This window comes from Triturus cristatus, chromosome 7 (assembly GCF_964204655.1).
Source record: "Triturus cristatus chromosome 7, aTriCri1.1, whole genome shotgun sequence".
NCBI lineage: Eukaryota > Metazoa > Chordata > Amphibia > Caudata > Salamandridae > Triturus > Triturus cristatus.
In genome coordinates this window covers 1,664,565,761-1,664,577,886 of record NC_140590.1, presented here as the reverse complement: position 1 = coordinate 1,664,577,886, position 12,126 = coordinate 1,664,565,761, and the positions used below count along the sequence as shown (strand labels likewise).

The following is a 12,126-nucleotide window of genomic DNA, read 5'->3' as shown; positions in this document are numbered from 1 at the left end:
ACTCTACCCCAAAAAGACAAGTTAATGTCGGACCATTTTTCATACTCTGACTTCGTTTTGGCAATAAGTGGATCTAAGTTATCTTGAATCATACGTTCTAAACCTGTGGTGATGTAAATACCTAAATACTTCAGGCGGTCCACTTTCCATTGAAAATTATAGCCCAAAATAGCTGCTTTTGTTGTACCCCTGGACAATGGTAGAGCTTCACTCTTATTCCAATTGACTTTGTAGCAGAAATGATTGAGAAGCGAGAAATGGTAAACATGAGTCTAGGGAGTGTAGTGGGCAGATCAGTAAGTGTGAGCAATATGTCATCTGCTTAAAGAAGTATTTTTAAGATCCCTGCAGGTATAGGAATGCCTGCTATTTGTGAACACTGTCTTATTGCCGCAGCCAGTGGTTCAAGTGCAAGAAGGAACAAAAGGGGCGATAAAGGGTTCCTCTGCAATGCGTGTTTGTGAATAACTGCAGACCATGTGATACCCTTTGTTGTTCAGGGTGCAGCAGAGGGCAGTGAATTATACTAGCAATTAAAAGAGTTCCTAGGAAGCCTGGTCAACTCATCTTAAGGCTGAAGGAAGCAGACACAGTCAGAGGGAGAGAGAGAGAGCAGAGAGGAGGCTAAAATGAACTTGCATGCATGAACCTCCAGCTTACCTGCAGTCAGAAAAGTTGCACCAGATTAAGACCTCATACGCACAACGTATTTTATGAAAGTCTCCATGTTAGGGGGCAGGAGGTTACCAAACCCATCCTAGCCAAAGTGCCATTGATGTGGTTTGTAGGGTAAGGTGTTCCTGTTCAGTGATACTTCAAAATGGGGCAGTGCTTACAAACCTGTACCTGAAATACATGAGTGTGGGTTTTGCAAAAGAGGTTTGGAGGCACCAGATCAGAGTCTGATTTCCGTATGCGTAATAGGCCTAATTGATGAAAACCTCTAGAGTCTACCTGAATGGTCTTCACTGAAAATACGAAATAGCCTCTTAGAGAACTTGTCTTGAATCACCTCAGGATTCGTGAAATGTGTGTTGCTACCATATGACTTAATTGACCTTTTCACAGATTACATAATTTAAATGTGACTTACTGAAACACTGAGCGATAAACTATTTGCTTGAAAGACCTTTATGCTTTGGTTCCCCCCAGCACCTACATTGAACATTGACTCCTACCAATGGCCCATTGTCACAGTGTGAGTGCTTGTAACCCTGGGTAATAATGCAACATGGAACCTTCTCCCTCTGAAACACAGGTTATACAACAGTCAATGTCAACCTGTCTACTTGTTCCCTGATTTCTTTTATGGAGTCTCATCTGTCTTCTCAACCTGCTCCTGATTATTCTCAAGTACCTTCTGCCAGAGTTTGTGTGTCCCATATTCACTATTTTCCATCATATGTCCCTCCGTCGCAATGTCTCCCTGTTTCTGTCTCATTTTAATGTCTCTCTGCCCCAGTGTTTTCCTAGCACCAAGAATTTGTCTTTGAGGTTCCCAATCCACAAGCCTGCCTGTTACCCGACTCCCCATCACTCAAGATTCTCTGCCTTCGACACTCCGTCTCCAGTATAATTCTTACTCCGGATCCTTCAGGTGTAAAAAGACAAAACAAATCAGTCCACCTTATCGCTGCGTCTCTCCTCCGTCATATCTCAGGTTGGGCCAGAAACAGGAAGCACCCAGGCTCCCCTAAGCCAATCACAATGCTGCAATGCAGCGTTGTGATTGGTCTGAGCGCCGTCTTTCAGCACTCAGCCAGGGAGTGGGAGCCTGGGCATGCAGCTGTAATGCAGCTTGGATGGAGAACATGCAAAGTGTGCATGACTGTTTGGCCAGCTTGAGAGTGCTGGCCAAACATTCATGTGCACTTAGAGTGTTTCCCACCACTCCTACCCCTGCTCTGAGAGCAGGGTAGCCCCACCCCTAGACATCTATGTAGGAGGAGTCTGAAGTATATTAAGAGTGATTCAAATATTGTTTGTTGACATAATAAGAGCGATAGGAAATAATCTACCCTTTTTGCCTTGCATGTCAACTTAGACCACCTCTCAGTGTATCAACCAGATTAGAGGGCGGACACAAGTAATAATTGTTAAGGGTAGTGGCAACGTTAGTTGTTTGTATTTTGGTATATTTATGTTCGAGGCATATGAGCTGCAGATTACACACTTGTGCATAGATCGCCATCTGGTGTTGGGCCCGGATGTTTGCAGTTTGTTTTTCCTCTTGGAAAGTCTTTGGAAGTCACGAGGTCGATGACTCCTCCTTTGGATCGTATTGCGCATGGGCTTCGGCTCCATCCTCAGATTGTTTTTTTCCGCCATCGGGCTCGGATGTAATCTTCGCGCTCCGGTTCCGAACAGCTTCCAGTTCGACGATCGACGCGCAATCCTCACCCCAAAATCGCGATATTGTTTCGATCGCGATCTCCCAACTCGACGCGCCTTCTCATCGGCAGACCTTCGGTTCCAGTCGTCGACGGCGGCCTTCGGGCCTCTCCAAGCTCCGGTCCTGGCTAATGGAAAGGACTCCATTTAAAAAGTGCCCTCGATGTGGGTCCAAATTTCCCCACACTGATCTCCACGAGGTATGCAATCTCTGCCTCTACCCTGGACACGAGGCTCGAGACTGTCCGGCGTATAAGTCCTTCCGGTCCAAAAAGACTATTCAGGACCGAAGAGCCAGAAGAACCATAGCGCACTCCTCGATGACGATTCCGGATGACATCTTCGGAGAAGGCATCGACGCTCCAGAACAGCATTACACCGACGAGGGCCTCGTCAGTGCTTCCGAAGCCGACGACTCAGATGTGGAGGACATCACCCTGGCGCAGAGGGTCGTGAGCACTGATCCCCCCCCCCCCACACCCTTGCCGGCACCGAAAAAGGCTCCGGTCACGCCTTCGCCTCCGGGCCTAGGCAAGACCAAGGACACTGCTTCCAACACTGCACCTTCGGGCCCGGTAAAGAAGCCAAGCAAGCCTTCCGGCGGCTCTGGCTCGAGCCAGCCTACCGTCTGTGCCGATAAACACCCTTCGGCATCGAAAAAGAAGCCGACCTCCATCTCGACACCGAGCCCCGCACCGAAGCACTCTGGGTCGAAACCCAGCTCTTCGGTACCGACACCACCTTCGGTGCCGACCAAAGCACACAAGGCCACCGGCACCGACACTTCGAAGCCGAAACCCATCTCGGCGCCGACCAAGCGTCCGGAGGTTCCCAAACCGGGTTCCAAACAACAAACCGGCACAGAAAAGCCTAAAAAGCCAACGGCCCCGGCGCCGACGGACCGACCAACCTCACCAGACCTATTTACACCGGATCCCTTGCAAACAACACTCACCAAGGATCCAAAAACTGGACATTTGACACTCTCTACCAAAAAGAGACATTTGGAGAAGCCTGCTCCACCTCTAAAGAGGAAGGACTCTGCTACCTCTCCGTTCAGAATACCTTCCCCACCTCTTCTACCTCCTCCACCTTCCCCACCTCCACCCCCCGCCTTCTCCACCCCAACCTCATCATTCTCCGACCCCTTCTCCACACGATGAGGATCATGGGGACCCATATGATGACATGGGGGATGTGCCCCAGGAACTACCCACAGGGGACCCCACCCCTACAGGATCCCCAGACCCATGGGACGATTACAATATCCCTGATATCCCCAACGTCCCACAAGACGATCTTTACCCCTCCAGACCATCTCCACCGGAAGACTCATTGGGGTTCAACCATTTACTGCAAAGGGCGGCACACTATCACGGGGTAGACTTGCAATACCGACCCCGTGGAGAAAGATTTCCTCCTCAACACATTCGACACCACACATAGGTCCACCTCCATATTGCCTATGCTCAAAGGAGTGGTAAAGCATGCGCCAGAAGTTTTTAAGGACCCACTTAGGGCCAGGGTCATTAACCCGTGCATCGAGAAAAAATACAAATCTGCCCCCACAGATCCCTCCTACATCAGAGGGCCAGCCCCACTAGATTATCTAGTGGTGTCCACCACACGTAAAAGGGCAAACTCCCAGGCATCAGGCGAAGCACCACCACCTGACAAAGAGTCAAAACTACTGGACGCATCAGGAAAGCGTACTGCATCACAAGCAGCCAATATATGGCGTATCGCCAATACTCAAGCGCTATTGGCCAGATATGACAGGGCACATTATGACGAGTTAGAAAGCATAATGCACCACCTCCCTGAAAAATATAAAGCTAGGGCCAACAAACTAATTTAGGAGGGTAAAACTATTACTAACACCTCCATACGTTGTGCCCTAAATGCAGCAGACACAGCTTCCAGGGCCATCAATACCAGCGTCCTCCTCCGTCGCCATGCTTGGCTAAGAATATCAGGGTTTAAACCGGAGGTACAAGCCTCCGTCCTTAACCATCCCTTTGACCAAGAACATCTATTTGGCCCAAAAGTGGATGAGGCCCTAGAAAAAATGAAAAAGGATACGGATACGGCAAAATCCATGGGAGCCTTGCAGTCACACCCTCCTAGACGCTCCTTTTGCCGCTCTTCCTTTCGAAGTACGCCTAGAGGCTACTCCTCAGACACCGCGTCCACTTCATACAAATCCCCTACTCAGTCCACCTTCACAAGGGGTTATCACAGTGGCAGATCATCCCAGAAGAAAGACACAACAGATCCACGAGTGGGAGCTTCACCCGCAAGTTCTTCACCCGTACTTTCAAATGTGGGGACATCCACAAATAGACCTCTTCGCCACCCACGAAAATGCCAAATGCCCAAGCTTCGCCGCCAGATACCCACACCCATTGTCCAAAGGAAATGCGATATGGATGAACTGGTCAGGCAGATTTGCGTACGCTTTTCCACCTCTCCCACTCATTCCACTAGTGGTGCGCAAACTACAACAACACTCCCTCACACTTATCCTAGTAGCTCCAACGTGGGCCAGACAACCGTGGTATACCACTTCTGGAACTATCTGTAGTACCGCACCAAAAACTACACCTCTCTCCACGCCTCTTAACACAGAACCATGGAGAGATCAGACACCCGGACCCAGCTCAGCTCAACCTTGCGATCTGGCTCCTGAAATCCTAGAATTCGGGTACCTAAATCTTCCCCCTGACTGTATGAACGTCATCAGAGAAGCTAGAAGAGATACCACTAGAGTGTGCTACGCCGCCAAGTGGAAACGTTTTGTTGTTTATTGCCATAACAACACCATCAATCCACTGGATGTGTCCATTCAACACATCATAGGCTACTTACTCCACCTACAAAGGTGCAATCTAGCCTATACGTCCATTCGACTACACCTCGCAGCTATTGCAGCTTACCTACAAAATGGGCAACATCTATCACTCTTTAGAGTACCTGCCATTAAAGCCTTCATGGAAAGATTTAAAAGAATAATTCCCCCCAGAGTGCCACCCTCACCTGTGTGGAACTTGAATATCGTTCTCACAAGGCTAATGGGGCCTCCCTTCGAACCTCTGCACAAATGCGAACTACAATTCCTAACATGGAAAACCGCTTTTCTTGTAGCCATCACTTCCCTTAGAAGGGTCAGTGAGATACAAGCACTTACCATTCAAGAACCTTTTCTCCAAATGCACCACAACAAGGTTGTTCTCCGTACCAACCCAAAATTCCTCCCTAAAGTCATTTCTCCTTTTCACCTAAACCAAACAGTAGAAATACCGGTATTTTTCTCGCAACCACAGACCGTTGCAGAAAGGGCTCTTCACACACTAGATGTCAAACGAGCCTTACTCTACTACATCCAAAGAACACAACCTTTCCGTAAGACCAAACAACTGTTTGTCTCTTCCTCTCCACCACACAAAGGCAACCCCATCTCAAAATCAGGGATAGCTAGGTGGATTGTAAAATGCATTCAAATCTGCTACCACAAAGCAAAGCAAACGCTATCCATTCCCCCTAAAGCCCATTCTACACAAAAAATAGGGGCTTCCATTGCATTCTTAGGGAACATCCCATTAGATGATATCTACAAAGCAGCTACATGGTCAACACCGCACACTTTCACCAAACACTATTGTGTAGATGTGCAAACTAAGCAACAAGCTAGTGTGGGCCAGGCTGTACTCAAAACATTATTTCAAACCACTGCAACAGATACGGGTGGTCGCCGCTAATGGTGGGTACTGCTATATAATCTATGCACAAGTGTGTAATCTGCAGTTTATATGCCTCGAACGGAATATGCTACTTACCAGTATGCATCTGTTCTTGGCATGTAGAGCTGCAGATCTACACACGCCCACCCGCCTCCCCGGCTACCTGTATCTGTCCCAGTTTATCTTATTTAGATAACACACACATGGGCATCTTCACTGTTGTTACTACGTTCCATCTTTCCCTGCTGGCGAAAAACAATCTGAGGATGGGGCCGAAGCCCATGCGCAATACGATCCAAAGGAGGAGTCACCGACCTCGTGACTTCCAAAGACTTTCCAAGAGGAAAAACAAACTGCAAACATCCGGGCCCAACACCAGATGGCGATCTATGCACAAGTGTGTAGATCTGCAACTCTACATGCCAAGAACAGATGCATACTGGTAAGTAGCATATTCCTTTTTTGTATATTTTTGTCTCACAGGTTCCTTATGTGGAATTATATGTTGTTAATTGATTAGGTGCCACTGTCTATGTGTGTCTTTATTAATGAAATCATGTGTGTTTGAAAAAAAACTGTGAGAGAGTAATTAAGTGTGCTCTTCTCAAAAATAAAAATATGATATTAATTCCTCCCTAGCATTTTTTGCTTATATAGATATTGTTTTATATCCAGGCAAGAGGAGGGTCATTTGGGTATACCCCGTATATATATACCCGCAAAGCTTCTGCAGCACAAAAAAATAAAATGATAATAACGTTGAGTTATTATAATTTAATTTTTCCATTTTTTTTCACACTGTGAAAAGCAGTGGGGCAACGCTCCTCTAAGGCGGAGGAGCCGCCACTGTCCAAAGTACTTTCACTGTCAGCGGGCTAGTTTAAATATGCGCAGGCTGCAGTATGGCTAAGTCCCCCAGACTCTTCCGGTGTCTCTGTCCAAGTCTGTTTACAACTGTAAAGCTGTCAGAGTCCTCTGTCTGTGGATGTGGGTGATGGCATGGCTACCAAAGCTGGTGTTGGAATTTTGGATGAAGAAAAAGGTAGAAACCTTACAAGATTTCAGAAAGGGGTGTCAAGACCTCTGGGATTTTCATAGTGGGCTCTCCGGTAGGTCTGGTTCTGAGGTTCCAAGCTGTGCTCTCTCACTTTCGAGCTTCTTTGTCTTGATTGGAGAATCTTGGGATACCAGGAGGCCTAAGGCCAACAAGACAAATCTGATGGTTAGGTACAAAATAGGGAGAGAAAAGGGAGAAGGTGCTGGGGAGGAGATCTGCAATTAAATGCAAATAACTTGCAAACCCTGAAATACCTTCAAAATGAGCTTAAAGTGTTTTTTGAAAAATTGTGGTCAAACGCAAATTATTTTCAAAAGACCCTAAAAACAATAATTAAATAGCCAGTCAAGACAAAATACTCGCCCAAATGGCCTTACAATAACTTCTAAGAATGTAAAGTAAAAATCATCTCCTTTTGAGGGCCACAAAACAATAAAATGTCTTAAGGACCAATTTAACAGAAACCCTGAGCAGATGACTATACTTACAGAGACTTACTAATTCCAATTAATCTTTATTTGATTTGAAAGGAAATCATAAAAGCAAATAATTTCTCACAATCCTAAAATACAGAAGTTGCAAACATTAGAATTAGAAGAATAAAACCATGATAGAATTATACAATAGGTGCAGGTAGCGGTACAATTGAGCATCAGACTTGTGACATCCTTAAGAGCTTGATGCTAATAGTATAAACAGTCAAGCGGTCACCCCTCCATGGAGTTATGTGAGTTACTGCTGCCTTTAGAAAGGAACATACTCACAAGGAAACATCAGGATCCTCTAAACGCTATAAGCAGTGAAGCACATCTCTGTACTTCCGAAACGATAACTTAAAAATAGATTTCAAAAGAGCGGGAAATGGGGTTTATAAAATTTACAAAAGAACATAAAAGGAGTCAAAGATTGTACGGACCGCCCATTGCAGGGACAGGCCGAGGCGCTATTCCCAAAGGCGCCCTGACCCTCCCAGAAACCTAGAAGTATCCACACCGTGCCAGCTCTCAAACGAAAGAGAAGAGATCTTTCCCACTGGGACAACTCCAAGGTTAAATACCTTGTGGATTATCCCAGGGCTATAAACCTAGTGTTATCCTGTATTGAGCTTTTAGTATAGTCCACATCTAACCTCTGCGATTGACTAGATTCCTGGAACTGACACTTGACCACCTTTTGTTGCTTTTAACCAAAATGGTGGGTAAACCAAACATGTCGAATAGGTCTAGTGCTTTAAAAGTACTTTGGACAAAGCGCAGCCAGCCAAGTGATAGACAAGCCGCTCTCCAGATTGAGGCTGTCCCGTATAATATCCCTATTCAGATTTCACTACTTATTAGCCCAGATCGTAACCCATAACAAAAGAGGGGGCCAGCGTTACCCACTCAGCGATATATTGTAAACCAATGTCTGAATGGATAACATAATGGGGTTAATGGGGTAAGGCAGAGGAACCGTCTACATATCCAGTTTTCCTCAGTCTCTAAAGAGAGGGTGTTGGAGTACACCAACCTCCCGCCCCATAACAGGCAGTGGGGACGGCCTGGGGTTTATATATGTTAATTTGAAGGATTATAGTTCCCTTTCGCACCGTTTCAGGGAGCTTGAAATAGTTCCTACCGACCGGCTAAGCCTTAGACAGGAGTTTCTGATCTGAACCGAAGGTGTCAAAGACAACTCCCATATAGCAAAAGCTTTTCAAGGGCCCAACAATTGATTATTGATTGATAATTTGAAAACACTTCTCCTTCCTGAGCCACATGCCACTATGTGCGACTTTCAGCAGTTAGTAGCTTACTCATGAAGTTTACAAGAGACTCCACCAAGAAGCAAAGTGCTCTTGGAGTATTTGCCATACGGACCACGTCATCTGCGTAAAGTAGCACAGACTCTACGGAGTCTACTCACTGGGCATTTCCTCCCCTGCTCCTAAATCCAACAGAAGTGTCTGCATGGGGCGAGCAAAGAGAATTTTGTGAATCCGACAGAGAGAGAGAAGGAGAAAGAGAAAAAACAACGAAAAATAGAAAAGCATACTGAGACAGGGCAGGGGCAGACGGGCCATGCATTGAAATAATTTACACGTACAAAATAGCCTCAAATTGGTCGTAAAATAGACTTTTGTAAACGTAAGGTTGAATTCAATGTTTTTCAGTCACAAGGACAATAATAACAGTTCTTTATAAACAATTTAGTAATCAACCCAGTGTAAAAGGCTAAACCTGACCTCAAAAGCCTATCAAAGAAGAAACCGCAGTAAAAGTTAATTTGGTCAATTTAACAACGCTGCTGAATAGCTCCTTTGACACAAAGGACTTGATCCATAAACTGCACGTTGTAGTACATTTTGTAGTTCTACAGTAGTACTACCAAACTTACTACAAAATGCTATTCACAAACTACCCTTCTGTAGTAGCTTACACTTTTGAGTACGTTTACTACTTTTCGGTATTCACAAACCACACTTTTGTAATAACTTACACTTTTGTTTCAAGTCCCCATCTCCATTATTTTCTAATGGAGGGTGTTGCAGGTTGCCGCTGGCCGATTGGCTGGATACATGGGCGTGGCACCTCTGAGTGACACATGAAAATGAGGGCTAGAACGTTCTCAGTGATTACTGTCAGGGTTTTCAGTGTACTTGGGCTACTTGAGGGAATGGGTTTTTTACTTCCTCAGAGGGCCTCTTTTACTGCAGGACGTGGAGGTGGAATGGGTGCATGTTCTAGGGTTAGAAACATTTTGTGTTTCACCCTCCACCAGATCTTGGGTGGAATGAACCTTACAACGGATGGTTGGTGAGCCTCTGGCGTGTTATTGTTTGGTCAGAAACTTGGGTCTGGTGTAGAACCTGTCTTCTCAATAGAGAGGACAAATATGTAGAATGTAAGTGAGAACTTTTGCATGAATTCATGTTAACCTGGGCTGTGGAGCAGACTGGATTTATACTATAGAAGCGATGGCTATGTTGAATGTGTCTAGTAAGAGGTTCTGAATTACAATACACTATCCCTGAACCAAATAGCAGGCTACTCATAATGAGGCCCTAAGAAGTCAACAGGGGCTTGTCATTGAAGTGGGATGAGTGTAGGCCATACTTTTTTCAACTTCCTCATAAAGGGGATTGGCTTTCTTTCTTCTTGATGTTACAAGGGCGAGAATTCCACTGCCCTATTACTCAGCTAGGCTATCGTCCGGCCCCCAAAAGTTTAAACTTAGCCCGGGTTAACAAGGATTTTGTTTGCTGTATAAAAATGTGATATTAAAATCAATGTTCCCCTTGTGGAAGTAAATTATCCAGTGATCTTATAAGTTCATCAACCCACTTACCCACAATTCACATCCTGTTGCATCTCTTTGCTCTTTCCCTCTTCCTGCAGCAAGTCTTGGGGATGGTGAACAACGCAGTGAAGAAACTGCAAGAAGATGACATCCAGGTGCCAGACTATGCCCTCAAGTCTGCTGGTGCCAGCATCTTGAAGAGTCAGACCTCGGAGAGCTATGAGAGCGATCACGCCCAGATGCTCTGGCACAACATTGTCTTGTGGAACTACTCGCCGGACCCAGACATAATCCTCCAGCCGGACGTGAACCCTGGAAACTGCTGGGCCTTCCCTGGTGCTGAGGGTCACGTCACTGTGAAACTCGCCGAGGTGATCCGTCCAGTGGCTGTGACATTACAACACATCCCGAGAGCCATCTCGCACCCCGGCGACATCACCAGCGCCCTTAAGGACTTCGCTATCTATGTAAGTCACAAAGTTGGGGCACACTGGCCAACACAAGTGCTAGGGGATCATCTCCACAAAAGTGGAGTTTTGAGGGACGTTTTGTAATTAGCTTGACAAGTATTGCATAATTGTGATGCCTTGTGTATGTATCAGGAGGCAGCTTGCATCAGCCCTTTCTCCTGTTAGTGCCGCCTAAAACAGAACCAACAATTAACCATGAAAGTTGGAAAAGGATGTGGCGTAATGGCCTGAGCTGCCGACGTCAGTGCTGGGGGACCAGGTTCGAGTCTCTGCATCGGCTAACCATACTGTGATTCTGGGCAAATCACTTAATCTCCCTGTAATTTTTTTGTCCTTAACTGATGGTCATAAAAAGCACCAGTGTTGATGATTAGGTGCCGGTGCTGAGCACCGGAAACCACCAGCTCAAATTAAGCACTGGTATGTGTGGGGGAGTGCTTAACTTGTAAACACCGAATACCTAGGCTCCTTAGTCTTGATTCTACCCCATGCTTCTTTCTTCTACCACCCTACACATCCGGTCTCTTTAGATACTCCTTGGAAATTAATTCTCCTCCCTGTGTTCTCATTTTGTCACTGTTTTCCCATCTTTCGCTTCGCCCTTCTTTCTCCCCTTTCTGCCTTTCTCACTCTTGCTCTGGCAGAAAGTCTGATGATGAAAAATAAGTCCTGGTGCCCAAAAAATTAGTTTTGATGCCTACCACCTGCAACCATGGTTACAAATTTAAGAACTGTGCCCAGCAATAGAAATCGAAAACATTAATTCCTGGGCACATAACTAGGGGATCAATAGAAGCAGCAGAAAGGGGCAGTCACAAGGAGCAGAGTGATGAGGAAGAGAGTCTGGTTGTCAACTTACACATTTTCTTTTTTAAATCTCTGCCCTAAAGGAAATTGGCAACAAAGGTAAATGTGATAGCAAATCTCCTCTGGCCCAGTCATAAATCGACTATTTTAAAATATCTTGCATGGTTAAGGCACCTGCTTCAGAGAACTGTTTGTACACGACAAGTTCCAAGGTATCATTGCTTTGGTATTTGGTTGTCTTGGCTTTCGTCAGTACCAGGAGAGTGCACCTGGAAAAAAAGATTAGCACAGGGTAGCCTCTGACATCCCATCCAGCCTCCAAAAGTACTCTCAAGCAGGTCCCCTGGCTCCCTGGATGCTACAGGAGACATCCACATGGTCT

The 12,126-nt window shown here is 45.9% G+C and overlaps 1 protein-coding gene across 1 annotated transcript in view; it reads left to right on the top strand.

Annotated features, from left to right (window-relative positions):
• Positions 1-12,126, top strand: part of LOC146812663 (SUN domain-containing protein 3-like) — a 134,630-nt gene that overhangs the window by 106,808 nt on the left and 15,696 nt on the right. Inside the window, exon 7 of the mRNA XM_085619771.1 lies at positions 10,566-10,934. Coding sequence (XP_085475897.1) covers positions 10,566-10,934 — 369 coding nt within the window. The remainder of the gene's footprint in view (positions 1-10,565; positions 10,935-12,126) is intronic.